This window comes from Aspergillus alliaceus (genome assembly GCF_009176365.1).
Source record: "Aspergillus alliaceus strain CBS 536.65 unplaced genomic scaffold BDW43scaffold_2, whole genome shotgun sequence".
In the NCBI taxonomy this organism is placed as follows: Eukaryota; Fungi; Ascomycota; class Eurotiomycetes; order Eurotiales; family Aspergillaceae; genus Aspergillus; species Aspergillus alliaceus.
Window position 1 is genome coordinate 836,725 of NW_022474685.1, and position 24,083 is coordinate 860,807.

Below are 24,083 nucleotides of genomic sequence, written 5' to 3' on the forward strand. Positions count from 1 at the left end.
TGATAATCCTATATACTATCACGGTCGAAATCATTTCAAGCTGTCCTTTGGGAGCCTTGTGATGCTGCAATGAATATAACATTTCGCGTATCTTGATCAAATCCAGTTGGCAGGAATGGTTGCCCCATTCCGCTTACCAATTTATAGGATGGACTCAGACTAGTTAAGTAATCTTTCGGCCCCCGCCTGTGATAAAACTCCCTTTTGTTTCTTTCCCCTCTACTATGTACCGCACAATACCGCAACTACCTCGGGGGGATGGCTATGGACCCAGAGTGGTAGGTAGCTTATCTCCTATTGATGTTCCTTATTAATAGCGATACAGTATCATGCCGAGGCCTAAACGGCATCATCTCTTATTGTTGCCTCCGGAGATACGTCTCCTGATCTACAAGGCTGTGTTCGAGTACCAGGTGTACCCCATCCGACGCAGACCAATTCCCCTTCGATGTCTTGTGGATAATCGGTGCCTGATGGCCCAGCGAGATCTGATGGGAGACATATCACCACGCGTCTGCTCACACCCAGAATGTCAGAGGATCCAACAACAAACACTTGATACCGATATATACGTCGGAAATGGCGTCCTGATCGCGTCCAGCCACTACCCGTGCCCACAGTCTCTGGAGAGAAATCCAACGAACCTCAGCTGTCTCCTGGCTTGTCGCCAGGTCTACCAAGAAGCAAGACGTCTACCGTACAAGCAAGCCATTTTCTGGACCGAAGAGCTCGGCAGTTTTGCGAACTTCACATATTGCTTGAAGCATTGGCAAGCTGACTCCCTCGCAAACCTAGCCTTCCGTATCCCTCTACGACAGGGAATGGAGACATATCTCGCGGAATGGAACGAGACTTTATCACTAGTCAGCCTCGGCTTCCCAGGCCTGTCCGCAATCTCAATCGAAATACACGTACAGTATCCCCCCTTAGCCTTGGGAGACACATTCTGGGATGCTAGTCTTCTAGAACTCGACCGTTTGAACCTCAAGGGCATCAACCTGGTCATTTACGAAGGCACTGAAACAGCAGCGAACAATGTATTCTTCAAATACTCTGCCGGAACGTTACCCCGATTAATGGTAACGACCCCTGCACCCCCCGGCCTCCCCGTCAGCTTCCGTCATGCCCGCGATGCATTGAGGCATGAGAAAAATGCCCCAGTCAACCACGGCCCAGGGCGTCTCTTCTTCCGCCTCTCCCCTAACCTGTTCCCCTTATATGTTCGCAGTCTGATCCACCTGCTTCCGTGGCGGGGCTGGACACAAGGTGACGTCCGGCAGGAGGACCGATACCAGCGAATAGCGACCTATGAGTACGCATATGCGAATGACGATGAGGAACATCGGCGTCCGATATTTGGGTTCCAGTTTAATCGCCAATTGAAGGATGATAATCAATACATCGCAAGAGGATTGGCTAAACTGCGGGAATCCCGCCAACGATTGGAGCAATTATATGAACGAGAGCCCCCAGAATCGTGTATCCCCCTGCGGAGGGGTATTACTAAACCAAAGAAAGAGACGGATCCTCGGTATAGTCGGTACGCATCGCTGCTGTCCGATGCAGACGGTGGTACGAACTGCAGGGTGGAACGTCCAGGAGACTGGAGGCGACAACTGATTGAGGAAAGCTACGCGCCATTTATCGAATCGTTCCCAATGTCCGTGGCGAGGAAGCTTCCGCATCCGGAGAGCAAGTGTGCGAGCTGCCCAGATGGGGATATATGGCGGCTACGGAATGGGGAACAAAAAAAAAGTGCCTGTGTGCTTGGGCGGAGCTGAGACCTTGATATATCATTTGATAGACCAGTGCTGCTTTTCCTTTGCGTTTAATGGAGTTCTAACTCCGGGCGCCTTTACCATCCGAAGACCATCATTACTGGGGAAGTAGTACTTCATGATATACACCAGCCAAGCTGTATATCATCCGGTACGCACGCTTGGATTATGCATACACCCAAATCAGTAACCCTCATCTTTGTTCCCAAGTTCAGCCTCGACCTCAACACTATGTTTTGCAAACGGACTTCGCCCTCGGATTCGCTCTCCATAGCACATGAACAATGGAGGAGCGATACAAAACATTGTAGCAAGCGCAGCAAGTACCGAGACAGCTACATTGGGGGTCAGCGCCTCGAACATCTGCTTCGTAAACAGCGGGAACACCCCAGAGAGCAAGGCGCGCAGGAAGGCCACAGCAGCGGTAGCACTAGCCGAGTAGCTCAGGTAGCAATCTCCTAAATAGCCATAGAGTACTGTATCGAACTCATTCAACGCATATCCCATCATTGCCAGCGGAATCGAAGGCACGATCCAGTGTACATCCTGCTGCCTTGGGGGAATCGTCCAACCGAACCACCACATACTAAGAGCCAACACGGGAGCGCCGATCGCAAGGCCAAGTAATTTATCTTCAGGCTTCACCGGCTGCTGGTTCCGGTGTCGAGTATCAATGATACGGTTGTCGAGGATTCGAGTCAGAGAGCTGAACCAGATGCCACACGCGATGGCAACGAAGGCCAGAGACGACTGGGTACGGGTGAAACCCAGCGCCTCGTAGATTGGCTGCAGGGCTTCGGTAAATATATAGAGAAGGGAGAAGGCGAAAGCCACCATCACGGAAACAACAAAGACCAAGGGCTCCCTGAAGAAGAGTATCGCGGGCCGGAACAATGACACCTTGACAAATGTGCGCAGGTCCGGTATATAATCATGATTTAGGGCCTGAAACCTGGATCCCGTGTGATGGCGCATTTTCTCAACCTCTCTCGAGAGCAAAAGCGATGGTCGGGACTCGCGAGTAAACAAGAACAGTGCAGCGATGACCGCGATCATGATTGCATAGATGTAGAAGAGCCACCTCCTATGAAATGTGTGAGTCAAGCATCGCCCATGGCAGAAGACGGTCCCCCCGACGTACCAGTTTAGGAAAACGCTGATGTATGTGCCCATGATAGGACCAACACATAATCCGAGGTTCGAGGCTATGGTCCATAGGAAGGTCACCCATATGCGTGGACGAGAAGACCACATATCCTCAACACTTCCCATTCCGACCGTGTATGGAATGGCCGCAATCAACCCGGCGAAGACACGTCCGACGATGACAGCAGCGAGGGATTGGACGCCGCCAATTATTGCGCAGCATACGCAGCTTAAAGCACTGCTGATCAGATATAGCTTTTTGCGACCAAACGCTTCTGACCATGGCGGTAGGACAATTGTCCCCACGACCTGGCCTAGCAGGAATCTAGTGCAGGCAGATTAGCTCACGAAGGCCTGGTTGATAACGATGAGAGAGATCCAGTGCCCATGATAGCTTACACGGTCACAAAACAGAATGTAGACAGTTCGGATTCAATTTTATACTCCTGTTTCGCCTCAGTGGCTGCCGCGGCCTATGATTGTTAGAAGTAAGCAGTAAGATGCGGCACTTATATCACTCACACCAGCAGTACTAGAGGCGGTGCTGCAATTTCATTAGCGAGCGATGTTGGGTTCCAGGGCTGGGATGAGAATACAGAAGAAGGTCGAGGAGGCAGATGAGTCCAGTGTCAAAAGACTTCCGTAACACAGGCCAATTCCTCGGATGGATTGCATTTCCATGACTCCAACGAATATGTTGCCCGTCAGGAGTCAGTTCGAGCCGATTCTGCTGTAGATACGCGATCACTGAAGACTCTCCTGGTTGTGCGATCATGGCTCTTTGCGATGAAAATTTAATATGAGGAGAGGATGCTTCCATCTGATTTTGATGCTCAATGGCCCCATAGACACTCTCACCAAAGTTGAGTATACGAAGGTCGTGTGGTCAGGATGGGTGGAAAAGGCTCTGACCGTGATCTTGGGGGGATCAGAGCAATGCAAAGGTTGGTTCCACAGGGCCTGGAGCGATACCCAATTTCTTTTCAGAGAGCATCGGTGTGACGTGCAGGAGGAGTTCCTCCCAATAATTTGAATTAAGCAAGGGACTCAACATTCCGGTCAGCTACCGTCCCCCACACCTCATTTGGTGCTTATTCGACGTAATACGTCACGGATAAGTAAACCTCCGCATATCGACGATCTTCTCCTCAGTCTGTGACAGGAGAAATGAAACTTAGGCGGAGTATACCGTTAACGGCAATGAGATTAAGAGTTTGGTGGTAAACAGGTAGGGGGTCAGATACAAAGCAGTAGGCTATCAAGTCTCCGATGGATGATACCTCTCCAAGATTCAGGGGTAGGGCTTTGTAAGGACATTAACGGATCATGTGTACCCATTTCAACGTACGCGTTGCTGTCTCATGCCTCGCATATATATTACATTTCCGTGGAAAGAGTTCATTGCGCTCTCAAATGTCCTACCGTGCAAGGGGATACCTAGAAATGACTTTGTATCCACCTCCCGCATTCTACATATCTTGATCAAGTCTTAAAACTGCTAGGGGTCGCTCTAGTGTAGGTAGTCTCGTGCTATTGGAAACGAATAGCGTGCGGAGGTGATAATAACTAGTGTGGAAGCCGTCATGACCCTATATAGTGTATGAGATGGAAGTCATTCAAGGTCGTGCGCTAAGCAATGTGAGTTTTAATTTCAACTTCCCGTGTATGTTCGGTTCGTACTACAAATGAGCTGGCACGGGAGAGAGGTTTCGCACCGACCTTGTGACAACGGTCTAATCTTTCCTCCTTAATTGCACGCGATAATGCCCCCGAAGGTTAACCTACGCTCTACTCATTGATCCTGATGGCCAATGGCTTCACCCAGGTAGCGTTCGTTTGATTCTGCATGACAATCAAATCGTGATCTTCCAAACCTACTCCAGTACTACATACGCACATGGTAAAGAGTTAGAAAATAAAATTAGAAAAGCGCTCACGGACTGACCAATGCGCCAATGAAAAAAGAGACCGATCACTCCACCTTTGGCTGTAGATATATCCCAATAAATCCACACCTAGCCAAGACCATTGATCAAAGGGATCGAGCTTAGCCCAAGATGCCAAGTATTCACAATGAAAGCGGGCGTTTTCCCAGCTTGCCCTGTTTATAACCCTGCGTCGAAAAAGTCATTTTTGAAGTATGATATCCTGGAAAATAGATAGATAGATAACAAGAGGACCTGCGAGTGCCCGGGTGATTTCGGAGTGTGTACACAATATATATTAGGTTGTTTGCCTTACATTATCTACTCATATCTGCTGATATGCGCGCACTCCGGTCTCTTCCTTACTTCCTCTCGCCTCTGGCAACTTTGGCTGCCGATATATCTCAGGATTCTAATAGATTTGTGACCCGCAAAGGGGTACTCCTTCCTTCTATTTACAAAACTATGGGCAGAGTGCCCAATAGGTAATGGAACAGAGCTTCGACCGTTCTCGAACTGAATAAGTGCTTTCGACTTGTGATCATAAAAGGATAGTGCCAGGTGATGGGTATGTAGGATATGTCTCCTTCCTTTCTTTTCCGGTTTTTTTTTCTAAACTCATCACTGATGGTGGTTAACTCTGAATAGTGGAAATGCCTTCGACAACGTGACGGAGTCATCTTGCTGGGAATGGTATCTAACTGATCGGGCCACGGTTGGGTGTATATGTAGTCCCAGCAAGCTGAACGGAGGTAACCGTAAGTGATCTGTTTTCTATAGTATGCATTCTACGGGATATAACAATTAAAATTACTAGCATCGGAGACATACCGCTGGTTAAAGTTTAATCTGGGTATGGGTTTTCGACCCTTCTCTTTTAGTTAATAATTATCTTCGTATAATAACAGGCAAGCCATAGACGACACAATTCGGAATGACCCAGGCAGCCTGGCCTGTTTTGGACATCAGTGTGAACTACTTCAGTCTCTTCTGGGTACTGCGAACCAAGAGACTCTCGAGTAAGCAATGGATTGCACATCTAGCGTGTGGAGATAATTGACCGAGGTGCTATTCTCTATTCTATTCGAGCATATTTAGTCTTATATTACCTTGCGTGATGGCTCTTAATTCGAAGGGTTGAGTTGTGTATCTATATCTAACCCTAGAAAAGGATATCTCATAACTTATTCATGTTTTCCCTTTCATCCTTCCCCTCCACAAGTGTATCAGAGTTCTTCTTGACATATTATGCTAATGCCTGTTTTCAGCTGCCCAGTGTCCACGAGTGCCATCGGAAGCGATACTTTCCAGGAAGCAGATATTCTTGGAGTATCCCTCGGATGTACTAAGTGGAATTTGATGCTGTAAAATGCCGCCAACTTGCCTCACAGGATCAATGAAGCATTTGAGATTGCCACGATTGGCAGATCAGGTCTAGTGCTTGTGGATCTCGCCCAGCGCCTCACTCTGAGAGTAATAAGCAGATTCGGCCCTACATAGAGCAGCTTCCTATCATCAGCATTGCGAAAAGTCTTGTTGTTCATGCGGTTTATGGTGCTATCCAACTTTCAAACCGACCTGATATACTGATCGCACTGGAAGCGCCAATTACCCAGGCGGGATGGGCGCTTTATACACGATAAGCTATTGCCAGCTACTGTTGGCACTAAGGGGCTCGTCCAGATGCGTTTGTGCATGAAGCTATCGGCAATACATTCTTTTGCATGACCATCACGGAACTGACCACGGACAGTCAACTCAACATCGGCGTTTCTTGAGGCCACTGCCCTAAAGAGCGAGGAATAGGTCATGGTGGTATAATGGCACAAGCCGGAACAGATACGCGCGCACACGCAGACACAACCCACAGACTTAGTGAGTTTGGTAGGAGCAATGTTATCCAATTTTGGCGGATCAGCAAGTCCGAGGTGGTCCTTGATGCCTTGATGTGGTTTATCAATACGGAAAGTCCAGCCTTACCAAGGGTTATCATCGACAAGACCCCATCCCGACTTACCAATGAACAAAGCAGAGCATCGCAGGGGAGACCCCAAGAATGCACCAGTAGCCGAGAATTTGGAAACACACCGGACATCGACGTACCTAAAAGGCAATTTTGCAAGACTTCGACAGGTCGGCAAGATTCAGTTGAGTATTGCCCAAAGCATAGCATCACCATCACCGGACAATTTCGGATCCGAAGAGCCCTACATCAGAATATGTGTGCGAGTAGGAACATACAGCACGAATTATAGGCTCAGTGTAAAGGGAGTTCTAGTATGTACATCGCATAATAATAGCTTCCTAATGTGTCATTGGTTATCGCGTTTCATTCTAGCATTTTAACTATGAGGACCGAGGCCTACACCGCACGCACCATGAGAAATATCACAACTCTGTTTGTCATTGATTGCTGGCTTCAAATAGGTGGCCCAGCTATATTGCCATTAGATGTCTCCTTCGCCCCGTTTCGTTATCTTAAAAGCGCCCTTATTGCACTTTCCGAACGACGACATCAATCGCCCTCGCGACGTATTCCACATTTCCTGCGTTCACCATTGAGATTATCATCCCCGGTAAATACCTGCTCTGATAGGCACTTTTTCGATGATATATTTTTCCTGTATTCCTTTCTAAGGGCTAAAATATCGGACGTGGGGGCATGAGGTATCTTGGAGAGTGGGGATAATAGTGTCGTCCATGTTTGGCAAAGTGCGACTAAGGAATTCGTATTTTCGATACGAGAGAAATTCAATGTGCTTATATATACCTTTACTGCCTCTGGGAGAACAATTAATCTGGAACTGAACCTTGCCAACTCGTTAAATTGAACAGTTAGGAACCGCAATTGGATGCTGTGCATTCTTACCTATCACACAAGCTACGACACGCAGGGTCTTCGTCATTATATACGACGGTGAGATCCGATTCAGCGGAGAGACCTTTAGGTGGTGTTCCGGGGGACTGCACGCTGATTGTCGGAGTATATATGTGTGTATTGGACCATAGACCAAGCGAATAGTCCTTTAATCATCAGTACTTATCTCCTTGTCGACAAAGCGTACGAGTCATCCTACGCACATTAGCATGATAGTTGGATAATTCACGCGAACATCGGCTTTCTCGCCTGTTTCGCCACTTTCCTATGTATCGGCTGAGCCAATACTAGGGCTCCTGCAATATAGGACGAGCTACATAACAAACTTGTTCTTTCTTGTCGGGATCTTCTTGGTATCCTTCGTGAAAGGGGACTCGGTATTGGCACTATGGACACCGGGGTCCGCATTCCTGGTGGACATGAGGCCCAGCAATGTCGATCATGATATATCGCGTTACATCTCTTGGAGCCCAGATGAGACCCAAAGCCGATTGACCATTGGGGGCGTGACGGACTAAGAGTTAGCCCAGTGAGCCCTCGGATACGACAAGGGATGCCCAGGCTTACGTTATGTTAAGGGTTACGAACTTCCTTGCGTAGTGGCGCTGGAATAAGCAACTCTGACTCTGAGAACCGGATCGACAATTGACATGTGGTCAGGTATTATGCCAAATGACCATTATAATTATCTTCTTGAATTTGATGTCCAGCGACACTTACGGGATGCATTGCTCGGCCGATTTACGGCCTCAGATGTTGTTCAACAATAATGACTGAGCTACAAACCTCAAGGCTCTTTTAAAAGTGTAAGTGGACGCCCGGGAAGATGAAGGCAGCACTGAAATATGCAATCTATTATCATCGCTGGTCTACAGAACAGCAGAGATAAGACGTTTGTATCCACGCACCGCCTCTTCCAGCTCCCCTACCGTGATTGCTTCGTTATCTCCATGCGCGGCGTGAATGCTCCCAGGCCCATAAAGATATCGCCGGACCCTCCGCATTCCCTGATCATGAATCTCGAGCGATGAAGCATCGGTCCCGTAATTCACTGTAATAACGTCAAACCCATCAATGTCCGCATCGAAATACTGTGGAGAAGCACCCGATGTGCGATCCACAAAGTCCAGATAGACGCCTGCGTCATCCCCAGTAATAGCTTCTACCGCGTTTTCTATTATGATTCTGGTGTCCTCCGGGATCCCTGCCGCAAGCCGAACCGAGATCGTTGCTTCAGCGTGCGCTGGAACGACATTCGCGGCCACGCCGCCACTCACCAGTCCAATATTCAATGTTGATTTCCCCAACGTCTCACTCCGAAGGAGACCACCGTCCTCGGGCGGAACATCTTCCAGGGAGTCAAGATGGGCTAGCACGTGAAGAATTGACGAAATAGCACTGTTGCCCAGCCAAGGGTATCCTGAATGCGCGGCTTTGCCTTCAGCCACCAGCTTGAACCCCAGGCCACCTTTATGCGCCGCGACGAGACTAAGCTCAGTTGGCTCTCCAAAGATGACGGTGTGGAATGTAGGACGTGCCGGATTAAGATCAGAGTTTTAGAAATGCTTCATTCCCACACCACCGTTTTCCTCGCCTACATCAAAGAGTAAGCCGATTGAGGCGTCGGGGTTGTCGCGGAGTGTTTCCAGCGCGGCGAATACTATCGCTGCTACGCTGGCTTTGGCATCGGCGGTGCCCCATCCCGCAATTACTAGGTCTGTGCGATTGTTGAATGACCCAGTCTTCGAGCTAAGGACATGGAGGGAGTAAGGGATGAAGGGCGGGACAGTATCGATGTGGCTGGTGAGCAAGACGTCCGGAAGCCGGTTCTCCCCAACATAGGCGTAGACATTAAATTTTTCCTCTTCGTTTTCGCTTCCGGGGATGACGATTTGTTTCTCCACGGTCAGAGCCTGCGACGAAAGGAAATCGAGGACGAATTGTCCGACGCTTTTCTCGTGTCTACTGATCGAGGCGATCTGCACAATGTCTCTGTGGAATGAGAGAAGGGGAGATGAGGAGATTATATGGTCGAAATCCAACTCCGTCATCTGTTGGAGCAATGTCTATTGTGGCTTCGAGGCTAGTACCGCTCCAATTAGGGCAGCGAGGCAAGATAAATACGTGGACTTCATGGCTGCTAGTCCGTTGGAAGGATTATCGGATTCTTGCCAAGGGAAAGATGAGGGGAAGTTGAATGATTTAATGCGATAAGACCATCGCTCCTCGCAATGGCGTATATCTATTTCAGTCTAGGGCTATGTGCATACAGACCCACCTCCTATTTCTTCTTCTCTCCCGCATGGATGTCAACATCATCTAACACTGCCTGGTTCTGCTTCGCCGCCGACAGCCGGATTCGCTTCAATTTCCTAGTATCGACGTCGACCTGCCACGTGAAGGTCCAAGTAATAAGATTCATAATGATCGCCATGCCCACAAACGCCATCCCGATTCCAAAGGATGTTGTGTATCGCGGCGCGTAGCGAGAATTAAACAGTTGGGATCCAACCGCTCCGCCAATTTGCCCGTAACTATTAGCAAAGGCAATCGCAAATGCCGAGCCCGTGGCGCCTTCGGTGGTCTGGACTCGCCAGGGCCACATCATCACGTACCTACTTGGCATTAGCACACCAGGATAAAGGTAAGTTGAACGAAAAGCTTACCACGCGGTTGAGAAACCCCCCGCGAGAATAGTTGCGCCATAGACGCCGCCAGTATTTGGAAAAGCATAGAGCACGCCATAGCACGCTTCGATCACTACCATGAACGCCAGTGGGATCGCCGGCAGGGGAATTCGTCCGGTGTCAGCTAAGATGCCAAACAATACTGTTAGAATCACTGCAAAGACTGCGGATGGGATGTTTAACAGCTGTGTTTCGCTTATAGAGCTTCAATGTCCGTTAGGAAATCTAGTCTTCACTCGGCCTGTTAAATTAACTCACGTAAAGCCTAAGTTTGCAATTACCGTTGGCTGGTAGAAGGTAAGCCCGGTGGTCCCCACCGTGAAGAAGGCCCAGCAGAAGAGGAAGAGCCAGACTCGCTTATTTTTGAATGTCGTGATAAGCTCGCGCAAGTCAAAGTTCGCCTCGGCCGCTCGCGGAGAGTTACTAGGGAGACGGGCTTGGATGAAGATCTGCTCTTTCTCCGACAGCCAGGATGACGTCGAGGGAACTGTAGAAGGATTAATGAAGCTCGGTATCCGCGTTCAGTGATACTCACAGTCGGGGAGAAAGAAATAAATAAAAACCCCCAGAAGTACGGTGAAAACGCCTTCGGTTAAGACCAGCCTAAGACAAGAGCATCAACAAGCATTAACATAAACTTAACTTTGCTTTCCTGTCAGGAAATATCACTCCCCTACCATTTCCAACCGGATAACTGACCAGCAAAGACGCCATTGAACGCAAATGCTAGGACACCGCTGATAACGGTACTGAAGTTCCCTAGGATTGTTACAAGTACTATACGAGGAGCAATTTCATCTGGTCGATACCAGTAGCATAATTGGACAAGCATTCCGGGCCATAGACCGGCCTCAAAGAGACCGAGGAAGAAGCGAACAGTGTAGAGGCCTTGTCGGTTAATCACAGCTGCATGGCAGCAGAGCACAATCCCCCAGGATATCTGCAAGATTTAGAACTTGGGCTATTTCTTAGCATAATAGCTCAAGTCACCTACCATTATTCGGGCCTGCCAGATAGACGGTCGTACGCGTTTGATGAGAAGGTTGGACGGTGCTTCAGCGACAATATATGGGATCTTCCAGCTGTCAACCTAGGTCCTCCTTCAACCTCCGGGTAGACGCACATAGTACATAGTTGTGACCAGATTGTACTGATCGGATGTCATTTTGAGTTCCGTCAGAATATTGTGAGGCGACCCTTTGTCCATGATTCGGGCGTAGGAGACCTATTTCGTCGTAAGGAGGGATCTAACTACCGTCGATTTGGAAGCATATCAAGCACCTACATTAGTGAAATCAACGCTCTTCAGCATATAAATCACTGCTAGGAGCGGAATGAGGTGCCAATCGATTCTTCGTAAGAGCTTCTTTTCCTCTGCGCTACTAAGAGTTGCTCGTGCTCGCATCAGATTTGCGTCGTACCCTGGAATGAGCTCTCCTTCATACTCCGGAAGGGGGTCACTTTCAGCACGATTGACGTAGTGTACATTGCCTTTACCCGGAGTTGACGTTTCTGCTATAGTAGCGTTTCCAGTATCATTCTTCGCAACGCTGGCAACTGGGTTGTTGCCGTCTTTTTCAGACAATCTTGAAGTCATCTTCTCGATTTACTTGGCTAATGGAAATTTCCCAATGCTCTTCAAGTGCAAGTTGTGCAAGTTTTTGAGGCATCCTTAAAATTTATAAGCACTGTAATATTGTTAGGAAAGCGACCATTATTATCTCGCGACCCCATAGCCCGTCTTGCAATAGTCGGTGTGGATTGCGCAAGGTGGACTCCTTCATGCATGTAAGGGGAAGAATACCCCGCAGCGCCGATAAGAACTCAGTCTGAATGTCACTTTGCGCCCTATATGGGGGAGGAACTCGGAATTGAAGGTCTGGTGCTGGCTTAGCCTTAGCCCAGCCCCTAGACTCTCCCACTTGAGCCAATGGTTTCTTCACCTCGGCAATTGATATATTGTGGAGAAGCACTATACATAATGGTGACAGAGCACGCGATATTGATCTCACGCTCCATAGACTATAGATAATAGCATTGGATGTTCAAGGATATATGATCCTTTTTGGACTGCGGCAGAACCCTCGTTAGGTTCCATGATCCAGAACATAACACTAACTCGACACTAGTCATAATACTACATATTACCTGATGGATTGGCGACCTGGCAGCCAGCTTAATGTCCATGGCCATGCCTAAAATAACATGGCAAAACAGTCATAAATTTCCGTATTTTAATGATAACTTTACTGCCTTCATGTTACTTCAATATATATTTCGTTCCAAAGACGGGCACTGGTTCTATAAGGACTGAAAGATTTCCAACCATGGTGAGTTTATCTATGCAGGTAAATTGATTCTGAATTTGTCTATATCATGTTGCTCTTATCCAGCTTGGTTGTTATTAGCAGTTGGGCAAGTTTTTGCCTTGGTGACCCAGGGAATTTTTTGCGGACTTGTTCCAATATTGCTTCTAGTGAAGCACTGTTCATACTTTCAGTAAAATGTACGCGTACAAATGGGACTCAGGCAGAGGCAACTTTCAATCTAAATAAGTATTACACAGTGTTAAATAACCCGTATAATCGGACAGTTTATCCCGCCAAAGGGTAAAATAAGGGAAGTTTATAGTGATAAGTGGGTGCTAATTGGCCTATAGGGGAAATGCGTTTTATACTCCTGGTAGTTGGGTAACTATTATAGGATCTCAAGCTCAAGCCTGTTATCGTTTCTTTGGATATGATGATTCGCAGGAGGGGAGTGGATGTGTTGATCTCGGTCAGTATTCTTGTTTAGTTTTAGGGGGTTTTCGATTACTAACATGAAGCAGATGAAACAGTGCACAATTGGGATGGCGTTCTCGGATGCTGATAGTAATTATCATTCTTTCTCGAAGTTGAAGATTGAAGATGGTGAAGAAATCGACAGCTATATTCCTGAGAGCAGGTTGAGCCTGGATTTCCTCACTATTAGGTGGCAGTGGACAACTCCTCTCACCACTAGCAGCTTTGGGAGACAGGTGATCATGCCGTTCTGGATAGCTTCGTCTGCTTCTAGGTTGTCTGCATAGAAAGTATGCCTTTTGAGCATGCTCTCTTTCCTTCTTCTGGTTCGTTACTTTGTAGCTAGTCTAGTCTAAGAGAGCACAAGTTTGCCCTCGATTCTCGCTCCAGAATACAATATATTCTGGTAAAACCCTCTCACTTATAATGGATGGCTCATGCTGCTACTTCCTTTGCTATGATATGCTCGACTCTGTAACAATGAGAAGGGTCGTGTTGAGTGATCCAAAATGGCCAAAGACCCTGCCGACATACTTTCCTGTGCTGCGTTGGGTGTCATGGGCTAGCCCTGCATCGCTTGTATCCAGGGCACATAAATCACATAAAATATAATAAAAAAGCTTCTAGAACGACCCCTGAACAGGCTCAATGTGGGTTGGCCTAGGGCTTCACCAGCTGTACTATAGGTGATATGAAGATTGAAGCATGCTATTGTGATAGTACACTGCCAGTAAGGTGGTAACGTGGTCTGCGCCCAGCGGGCTTTGCTCGAAACCTTGCAGTGCTTGCCGGCAAATCTCCTCTGCACGCACCGGATTGCCTGAGTACCCATGCACTAAGCCCAGGTCATGCAGCTCATTCAGTATCTCTAGATGCCTGTCCTCCAGGGTGGCCTGCAGCGTTGTGAATGCTGCATGGCGCAGCGTCACTGCCTCGGTCATCTGACCCTTATTGTGATAGAGCCTAAGATCTCACATTGCATTCGCCGTCCGGACGCCTGACTTGCCTAGTGTGGCGCTGAGCCCACTCACCGCACGCTGGCCCAGGGTTTCTGCCTGCGCTAGCTTGCTCTGGTCCTTGTAGGCTAGGGTAAAGGGCATGCACCATCTGTAGCGCGCTGAGATGATCCGACGCTAGCATCTTCTTGAATCGTGTGCAGTGCGCGCATTAGCATGCCCTTAGCGTCAGGCAGTCTGCCCTGTGTATGGTATAGCATGCCAGGTTGAATGTGGCTTTGAGGGCGGATGTGTTGTTCAGCCCACGCGCAGTCTCTGCAGCGCTCAAAGAGCGCTGGAAGACGGTCTTAGCGGCGGCAGGCTTGTTTGCGGCGTGGTAGACGGTGCCAAGCTGGTTAAGCGTGATGAGTATGAACGGGTCATGAGGGCTGCGCGTGAGTCCTAGCCCTACAGGCCCGTTCGGCGTCGTGGAACCGGCTCTGTTTCTGGTAGGCGATGCCCAGCGGTGCAGAGTGAGGAGGAACGATGGGTCGTTGAGCTTGTCGGGCCTGTCGAGGATTGGTTGGCTGTCATTTCTCCGCAATTCTGCTTGTCCCTGCAGTGTTGATGTCATAACACAACCCTAGATTATCACTGCAAGCAACAGTGGTGACGCCTTTTATCCTCTATCAGTCATGATTCTCTTACTAGTTAATAGTAAGATTATGAATGTCATAATCAATATAATTATATACTGCGTCATCAGTGATGTTTGCAGTAGCAGACTAATTAAATCTACTGGTGAATGTATTGTAAGTGCTGTGTTGTTGTAACGGTATGGCAGGAAGAGTCCTCGAAATAAGTTAACCCAACTCCCCTTTCAAATACCAATAGCTATCGTACTCTTAATCCAGATATCAGTCCTCTCTAATTTGTACTCAATGCCGCTTTAACAATATGAAGATTTCAACTATCCTTTTGCCTATCCTGGTGGGATTAGGAACAGCAAGCTATATTCCCCAGAGACTATGGACCCAAGAAGCTACAAATGCATTGGCGCAAGAATATGCTGATGCAGTGGCGCATAAAAATTTTGGTTCTACTGAAGAGTGTTGTTCCAGAACACCATGTTTTATCGGATGTTTTGTCCATGGTATTTACCGAGTATGTGCCCACCATCTATTCAGTAGGGCATCTACTGCTTGCAGAATGCTAATACAGTTGGCAACACTAGTATTGTTGTTAATGCAGGTTTGCGAGCTAGTTGGCATTGATTTGGTCGTTGTATGGAGGTCTCCACCGGAGTTTAAGCTTGGCCGACCAAAAGCGGGTTTCTGTCGTTACCAAGCGTATGAGTGACCATCTAGGATTGAAGAGCCAACTGCCTAGTTTCCCAGCCTCCAATTCAGGGGAAGTAATTCTACTTACAATAAATGGCCCTTGATCTTTCCATTCTTACTTTCTAGCAACATTATAGAGTGAAGCATCAAATGTAATATCTGCAAACCAGTCACGATCTCTCGCAGCTCCTGGTTGGACTCCAGTCAATCCGGTTCGTTGCATGCCCTCATGCGGGGTCTAAAATGAGCATGAGACCCTCGGACATACGCGCACGTAGTTGGTGCAACCCCTTGGAAAACACAGCGGTGGTGGAGGAAAGGCACGGCCGTCGAGTACTAGGACCGCTGGGCGATCCGGCAACCCTACATGGCGCCTCCCTTGGTGTGGAACCCTAAAAGCTATAGTCCGGGACAAAACCGGTCAAACCATCGAGACCCATGGCGGTCTCGTAGCCAAATGGGACACCTGAGTAGTATACACGGATGGGAGCGGCTTCGAGGTGCACGTAAGCCCGGCAGCGGTTGTACCGAGGTGAAGAGTGGCGAGGAAGAGATACCTGGTGCAAGAAGCCAGGGCGCTGATCTCCGATGATAGGTGAACAACATCCTCCACTCTGCGCCTGCAGGAGCCAGATGTCCTCAAGATGAGCGCTTGACGACCAGCAGTTGCCCAACTCAAATCAACGAAGGCAGGGCAGGAAAACTAGGACTAGAGACTCCGTCATCGCCGGGCTAGCGCTGACCTGCAATGAGAAGGATAAGCAAAGCTTTACGTGACTCTTGCCCAGGCTCTCAACTGACTTTTCAAACGCGTGATAGGGCGTGGGATTACTTGCCCCGCTTTGAGACGTTAGAAGGTCCGAAATGATGTTCCAGGCTATTCATATCTTCCGAATACGCAGAACAAATAGTAACTATAATGCCTTTCAACTACTGGCCCTGCAAAACCCCTAGTGCTTCAGGATGTGGAGGCTGTAACAGGATAAAGAGGCTCTTGACCATTGCCTTGGCTACCAAATATCCCAGTCTCTAGCTCACTCCGGCAGAAATAATACAGGTAGCGGATCACATCTGTCTACAAGCTCTAGAAGGATCAATCCAATACTGCTAGCACCATGGTGAACTCCAGCCTCCATGGAAATCAAAACTTGACAAAGCATTGGCTAGACAGAGAGCATCAGGTATTATAATGTTCCTAAAGTGTCATGTTAACACTATGCAAGAGCTGTGAAGATAACCATTGGTAGAGTATAACATCATATAGTTCCAGCAGGTCTGCGTTGGTTTAATGGAGCACTATTGCAGTCTGGCCTACAGACTACAGTCTGAGTACTGCCAAAGGAAGTATGGCCCCTCCTAAATAGAGAAAGTAAGTATCTAGCTTGCTCATTCTCCCATTAAGGTTAATTAATCATTACAGGATACAGCCTTTGCATTCACATCACAGTATGGGAAAAACCCTAGCAGAACCAGGACGCAAACACCCATTCCAAGGCTAAAAAGCCAATGGGACAAAAACCATCGAAGAGAGATCAACTAGCTGAGCTGGATGGGAATATAAGGCCCCTTGACATGCGCATCAGCTCATATTTCCCAATGGGATTTCCGTAGACTAGAAGTAATCGTCGGGTATCGAACACCTCCAATACGAGTATGGGTACTATTTCGGGACTTAGATTAGCAATACCTACATTAGTAAAGTATTCTGCTTACCCCTCGATTAAGACACTATACAGATGTTAGTGAGCTGTACAAGCCATAGCTATGGATAAATTGCACCCACATAAGCTGGATCTCGATAAGCTTCACCCTCGCAATCGTCATGATGTGGGACGCAGGTACAGCTGGATGCAATACCGGCGCAAATGTTTATGCTCTTGAATACTTTCAGGTACGCTCATATGAAACACGCTAGGCCACTTTTGTAAAGGCTTACAAAAGCCCCTGTTACCGGTTCATGTATTGAATGGTACTGGTCGTTCCATGACGCAAAATATTTTACATTACCTGTATCGCCACCTACAAGGTACCCGTCAGGCCACGTGGATATATCCCCACGAACCTACCAGGGATTCCTCCCGGAAGATCACGTCGATCATCACCTCTCCCCGACAGCATCCCTGAACACGGAAAACTGTTACTATTTAGCCAAGGACCTTGGCAATGGCATCTACGCAAAGGGCTGCGGCTCTTGAAGAGCTTGCTTCTTTGATCTTAGGCATCAACCAACCTTCTCCAACTCGCGTCGCAATCGACGGACGAACAGCATCTGGGAAAACTACGCTTGCCGACGAGCTTTCAAAGATCCTCTCAGCCAAAGGAAGGAACGTTATTCGTACTTCAATTGATGGATTTCATAGACCCAAGATCGAACGCTATGCGCGCGGCCGTTTCTCCGCTGAGGGTTATTACTATGATGCGCGTGATCTTCAGGCTATCAACACCCTTCTTCTCTCCCCGTTAGGACCAGATGGTGATCGACGTTATCGCACGGCATCGTTTGACCTTGATAAGGATGAGCCTATTGAACAACAACCGCACCTCGCCGCAAATAACGCTATACTCCTTGTGGATGGCACCTTCCTCCAGCGACCAGAGCTGCATGATGGTTGGGATTTGACGATTTTCGTTGAAACCTCAGAGCAAGTTTCAGAGCAACGAGGTATACATCGAGATGCTAGCCATTTGGGAGGACTAGAGGCCGCACGGCAGCTCTATGCAACGCGGTATCGGCCCGCTTTTAATATCTATGACAGCCTATGCCAGCCATCCTCCCTCACCGATGCAATATTCAACAACGACAACTTTGATCAGCCTACGCTCAAGCTTCGAGATGGACAGTTACCGCACTAGTGGGCCTGGTTGTTTTGACGATTGCCACATAATTCGTCTCCCTATCGCGGCTCCGTCGTGTGATGTGGTGTTCTCTAACGCCAGCTCGCTTAAGACTCCTACACCTCCAGGTAGTAGACCTAGCAGTCAAGGTAGCTCAGTATCTAAAATACCTTATATAGTTAAGCAGCTAAAGAAGTCAGAATCTAGCTTTAAAAAGCTACTTAGAAATCAGTCTCGCAGTCCAGATTCATCTATCAAAACCAATTTAAATTAACTAATTAAAGGTGCTGAACGAGCTATAAATGATATGACAATACTTAAGCATTAATTAGAGCAATATCAGGCCAAAAACAAAAGACAGATTAAAAAGCAAAAGCGCTCTACTAAACAGATTACTTTTGAAGAAGGCACGTCAGTATCTGAAGCCCGAATCCTTATAGAGCGCCGAAATCAGGCAGATGAAGCCATACAGGCAGATAGGGTTCTGCCTGCTGAATCGGCTCCTAGGCGCGCCCCACCTAAATGTTCTGGCTGTGGTGTACAGGGCCATAAAATTACGCACTGCCCGAATCGATAGAACTACTTATTTTTATATAGGAGTCCAAATTCATGGTGTTTTGACTATTTAAATTTTTTATACGGGATAGAGGTGGCCGCTCGTTTACCGATTACGTTAATCCTAGAGATAGTATAGTTATAGATATATATAGTAATACTCTCCTTGCCCCAGTCTGTTATATGCTTGATAAAGAGAATAGGAAATATTATATAACTGTATAACTTACTACAAGAGAAAATAAGACACTGCAGTAATTATATTATACTAATAATTAAAAGCAAGTTTAGAGATTCCCCTGCTATAAATTTAATATTATTAAAAGTAGAAGTTGCGCAGCATGTAAGTGGAAGAATCACGAGGCTTGCTATAACTTTAACAATAGATATAAGATACTATATAAGTCTACAAGTCTTGCTTCTCTTACTTGTCCGGTGATTGAGAAGTTAGATAACTGAGGATAGAGAATATACCAGATAGCAGATAAAAAGAACTTATTTTCTTTTTTTTTTTGTTAGTACCAGAGTGCTTTTAGGTATACAGTAGCAGTAATTGATTATTATATATCTATATATTTACTATAGGCTATAGATTAGTAGTTCTCTTGTTTTACACAGGGTCCTGTAATCATTAGTCCAGTACAGTTGTGTCTTCCAGTATTAAGGCAGGTTTCCATGTGGGTTAAGTATAGCTAGTCTACTTTACCAGGTTCTATTTTTAATAGCTATATCCTTTTCTTATATAATATTTATCCAGAATCTTGTCTACCTAGAATTTATCATATCTGTCTACCTACACTGCAGGCGGTTATACATTATCATTATTTTAGAAAAGAAGTAGATCTTCTGTAGCTAGACAGAGAAGATCTATATAGAAGACAGGATAGATTCTCTATAGAGTATTTAGCTATATAGCATGGGATTTACATTTCTTCCAGGTAATGTTTTACCCGTCTACCCCCGTCATCACGCCCAGATATGTCTTCTAGACAATTATCATGTCTTGAAGGTCGTCCTCAAAGTCAGTCTTCGCGACAAACGATCCACAGGAGGCGTCATAAGCGAAGCCCTTATTCACCTGCGGAGAATCAGCTGCTGACTGAGTTGAGAAGTCGACACTGTCTGCCTTGGCAGGAAGTTGCGAAACACTTCAAACATCGGGCCCAGGCATCTCTTCAAGTTCAATATTCCAAGATATGTAGTGAATCTTTGGATAAAATTTAAGATAAGACCAAGTTTATTTCATTGCGTGCATATATCCACCACTTCCAGAGCCCATGTCGACTTTCTCATAGGAGGCATCTAGCATTGGAGGGGCGATTGTCGGGGATTGTCTTGGATGAATGCAAAAACTGAATTTTGGATTATATATATTTGTATCTATAGAAGTAGTTTACTTGAGATTGCGGAAAGAAACTTTACAGAAGCGAGAGATGGCATAAATCTATTTGACAATTGAATAGCTATTGCTTTCTATCGGGATAATGCAAATATTCAGTCTTTTTGCTGATGGAACTGTCTCATCTCTCCCTTGCAGTGGCTCTAAACTTTGCAGCTTGCAAGCTAAGCTAGGTAGCCACTGTTTTGAACAATCCTTCATCATTTCTCATCCCATCGCTCATCTCAAGCGATGAGGAACAAGGGGTACAGCCTGGTTCTATCGAAGCTTTGGCAATGAATTCCTCTCTTGTTATATTCCCGCTATCCATGAGCGCTTTATTATCCTCCATCTTCTCCAAAGCTTTATTATACTTATCCAACTCGCTTACCTTCCGCAACACAAATGCCTCAAGTTCTTCTGTGTGGCCAAATTCCTTCTCACACTTTGTCCACTTGGTAGCCCCGAAAAATTGGCGGAGCTGTGTAAAAGGAAAACTGCGATGGTCGTTAAAGCCAGATGAGAGAAGCATATGCAACCACATGGCCCCGGAGGCTTGCGACCACTTGACAAGATTGGACAGATCCCTCTTTTCGTAGTCTGGTAATTTTGCCTCTTCCTCCTCCAAAACAGATACGAAAATATCTAGATATTTAAAGTACCGGGCAGCGATCTCGGGCGGCGTGTCACCATTATAGTCCCACGTGCTGTTAACAGGCCTATCTTGAAGAAGCCACCAAGGTGCTGAGCCAAACAGCTGGGCGGGTCCAATATATGACCATTCAAGATCTACTACTCCGATGACAGTAAGTTCTTCCTTGCCACGGACAATCAGATTCGCTAGGCCAAGATCATCGCAAATTAATTTAAATTTGCAATGATCATACTTCGCGTTGACTAAGTCAGGTATCAGGGTTTTCAGAACCTTGAAAGCCAGATATTTGTTCCTAGCATCATATTCACCGACAATCGAATTTGGCTGGTAAATGAGCTGTTCCCAGTCCTGGCCAAGGACATACTGAAAATACTCGGTCGTTGTTGAGAACCCCTGAGTTCGGTCACCTACATATCATCGCTTAGTCACCGCAATCGATAAATCAGAGTATTAAGAAGAGGAAGGGAAAAGAAAGGAAACAGTGTGTACCAAAAGTGTTAACTCCTCCATTCTGTAGAATGCTATGTGCCTTGAGCGTTAGTGGCCGGGGCAGTGTAGGCTTATGGGCTTGAGCCTGTGGCAACGGCAGGCTGCCAATCTGGTCAAAATCCAGCTTGAAGAGCTGAAGTAAAAAATTCGCTAACTGTCTGTAGATAAATTTAACATCATTATCACTGATGTCGTCTCTCATAACTCTACTAGGGCACTCGGCATTGGGATCCTGGAGAAGATCGCTAAGGCTCACACCATTAACGAAGTCCATCATGATAAACGGGCCGAGACCAAGTGGGTTGCTAGTAGCGGGACCCCACGCTCGGACTGCCGGGACAGGAATGGTAGTCCTGTTGCGGATAAGATCCAAGGCTGTCACCTCCATCGCAACCTTTTCATTGGCGTAGTCGTCAGAGACCATCCCCACACGAGGGAAACGAACCATCCAGGCTGTGCTGTCACCGAAGACCATCTTAATGCCTGCATTAAATGCGCCATGGTGAAAGGTACCCTCAAGTTTACAGGGAAGCTTTTCGGGATGGAAAGTAGACACCCACTGGCAGAGACGGCCCGTTCTATGGGTTTGGTTCACCTTATGAACCCAAAGCTGGCCCTGCACCTCGTGGACGAGATCGATAAGCGCATTGGTGTCCATAGTGCAGGAGTAATATTCAATAGATAAGTACAAGTAGTTGGGGAACGCGATATTGGTGAATAAGTTTGTCAAGGGACGCGCAAGGCAGACGAGGAAGGGGCTGACCTATTTTTTATGATCGGCCGGCACGAGCTTTAGTGCCTTAGGCATCCAACTGCATTCTCTTGGTACAGTTAACTTTCACTAAGATCCCATAAAATCTATAACCAAGTCAAATTAAGGGAGCAAATGTGAAGTTGATTTTCCATCTTCTATATTTGTAGGCCTAGGAGGAAAGTTCTTTTAAGTTGGTAGCACTATTTAGATGATATCACTGAGATTTGGTACCCTAGGGCTTTTAAATTATTCATAAATAGTTCATATACCTGAACCCATGCAACTCTGCGCCCAGTATCATGATGGATACTTGACTACTAAAAATAATATAGATACCCGCGGCTTTCTCAGAGGCTATATAGAATAGAGCTAAGTTATAGAGCTTGGTAGGCTGTCCTGCAGCAGTATATCCAGTATAATAGGCCTCTATAATATAGTTCTTTTTATTAACAATAACTGGCAGTGCGGAAGCCACTATATATATAAGCTTTAGCACTTCTGAGTAGCTATTCTATATATTATTCCTCTCCTCTTCTACTTTATAAGCTACATGACCGATATAGTAGGTGATTAATTTTGTTACTGAAGAGGACTTATTATCCAGAGCTAATTTATTATTGGGCTCGGGTAATGAAGCCGTGAACCTGTCGTTTAACTTTTAAGACTTGGAAATAAAGTGAGGTTAGGACAATAAAGAGAATTTGAGAGAGCTATATAAGAGTAAAAAAGAGTATATTAATTAAGAGGATTGAGAAGTATTTGTTCTAGTCTAAGAATTAATAAATATACTGTATATAATGTAGTCCGTTTCTTTCTGTCTTTCATTTTTATTTTATTTTTCCTCTTGTCTCTCGGTTCTTTTCATAATATTGTAGTTGATTCCCGCAAAGAGACTAACTGGGACTTATAGATACCTGGGGAGAACTCTGTAGGTAGGTTTCATAAGTTTAGAAGAAGATTTCTCTTGTACAGACAAAAAAAAAAAAAAAAAAAAAAAAAAAAAGAAGAAGAAGAAGAAGAAGAAGAAAAGAGATCAAGCAGGGCTAATAATGAAAGGGATTGAGGGGAAGAGAAGAGCTTCGTAATATATCTGTGTCTGTAACGTGGGATAAAATGGAGCAACAAAAACCCAACCCAACCAACTAAAACCGCTTAACTTTCACTGTTGAACTTCACCCGGTCCAAAATACTTTAGGGTGGCGACGACCCCAATCCTGGTTCATGAGTCTGTACTTTGCCAGGAGTCAACCTCAGCGTCCAAACCAGCCTACCGCAGTAAACACCAGCATGGTATTGTTTTTCATATTGTTCCTGCCGGCCGGGTCTCGTCTGGCCGGTAACACTGGTATCCTAGAGAAATCCAGTTTATCTTTGTAATACGACTTAAATTAATGTTTAGTAATCACAGTTTGTTTAACTATAGATCTACTACCCTGGCTCCATCACAAACGGCATTGTCTATGCTGACTGGCTCAACTGTTACTTAGATTGGGGCAGTCTTAAGCTCAGTATTGAGTTGTTGGGAGCATCGAATCCATTATGAAGCCCTTGATTGGTGCCTAATTCTGTCAAGAACCGATCCGACACCACGGCCCGCGAGCCCCATCAAGAGGAGAAACCAACTCAACTACTTATCCCTTCTATCCGGTTGAATTTGTCTGTACTTCCAGGAGGGGATGATTCGATTTCATGGTTATTAAGTCGAACATCGGATATGGTATTTTCGGTCAAAACATCGTCTTCCTTTTGAATGTATATATATATGTATATCAATCTGTCATATAATCAAGACGTGTTATGTCGAGAAAAATACACCTGGCTATGATCATCTCCCTGTAGTGTCTTGTCTTCCACGTATTCGTGAAACTTGAAAATTACATACACCAACCGCTATCGTTCTATCGATTAGCTTCCCACCTTTTATACTTGGGAGAAAGAAGTGAAA

At 46.4% G+C, this 24,083-nt stretch overlaps 6 protein-coding genes across 6 annotated transcripts; 2 read left to right on the forward strand and 4 right to left on the reverse strand.

The window, feature by feature from the left end:
• Positions 1-148: 148 nt before the first annotated feature.
• On the forward strand, positions 149-1,781 carry BDW43DRAFT_296368 (uncharacterized protein; the record flags this gene model as incomplete). Its single annotated transcript, XM_032044197.1, has 3 exons — positions 149-162; positions 326-619; positions 737-1,781. The coding sequence occupies 3 exons, from the start codon at positions 149-151 to the stop codon at positions 1,779-1,781; spliced, it is 1,353 nt and encodes a 450-aa protein (XP_031905834.1).
• A 90-nt stretch (positions 1,782-1,871) lies between these two features.
• Positions 1,872-3,699, reverse strand: BDW43DRAFT_319257 (major facilitator superfamily domain-containing protein; the record flags this gene model as incomplete). Its single annotated transcript, XM_032048869.1, has 3 exons — positions 1,872-2,862; positions 2,920-3,249; positions 3,521-3,699. The coding sequence occupies 3 exons, from the start codon at positions 3,697-3,699 to the stop codon at positions 1,962-1,964; spliced, it is 1,410 nt and encodes a 469-aa protein (XP_031905835.1). The 3' UTR covers positions 1,872-1,961.
• A 4,897-nt stretch (positions 3,700-8,596) lies between these two features.
• Positions 8,597-12,011, reverse strand: BDW43DRAFT_319259 (major facilitator superfamily domain-containing protein; the record flags this gene model as incomplete). The annotated part of the gene is made up of 7 exons (XM_032048870.1): positions 8,597-9,231; positions 9,307-9,589; positions 10,042-10,342; positions 10,394-10,618; positions 10,673-10,901; positions 11,165-11,354; positions 11,700-12,011. The coding sequence occupies 7 exons, from the start codon at positions 12,009-12,011 to the stop codon at positions 8,597-8,599; spliced, it is 2,175 nt and encodes a 724-aa protein (XP_031905836.1).
• Positions 12,012-14,364: 2,353 nt separating this feature from the next.
• On the reverse strand, positions 14,365-14,766 carry BDW43DRAFT_305886 (tetratricopeptide repeat protein; the record flags this gene model as incomplete). Its single annotated transcript, XM_032045889.1, has 1 exon — positions 14,365-14,766. The coding sequence occupies one exon, from the start codon at positions 14,764-14,766 to the stop codon at positions 14,365-14,367; it is 402 nt and encodes a 133-aa protein (XP_031905837.1).
• A 2,810-nt stretch (positions 14,767-17,576) lies between these two features.
• Positions 17,577-18,634, forward strand: BDW43DRAFT_260432 (pantothenate kinase protein). Its single transcript, XM_032040207.1, has one exon. The coding sequence runs from the start codon at positions 17,636-17,638 to the stop codon at positions 18,323-18,325; it is 690 nt and encodes a 229-aa protein (XP_031905838.1). The 5' UTR covers positions 17,577-17,635; the 3' UTR covers positions 18,326-18,634.
• A 1,752-nt stretch (positions 18,635-20,386) lies between these two features.
• BDW43DRAFT_319261 (phosphotransferase enzyme family protein) lies at positions 20,387-22,042 on the reverse strand (the record flags this gene model as incomplete). The annotated part of the gene is made up of 2 exons (XM_032048871.1): positions 20,387-21,302; positions 21,385-22,042. 2 exons carry the CDS (start codon positions 22,040-22,042, stop codon positions 20,431-20,433), a joined length of 1,530 nt encoding a protein of 509 aa, XP_031905839.1. The 3' UTR covers positions 20,387-20,430.
• Positions 22,043-24,083: the final 2,041 nt, after the last annotated feature.

Bases quoted from the DNA above. Each gene is read 5' to 3' on its own strand.
- BDW43DRAFT_260432 (XM_032040207.1), top strand. From the start codon at position 17,636: ATGGCATCTACGCAAAGGGCTGCGGCTCTTGAAGAGCTTGCTTCTTTG.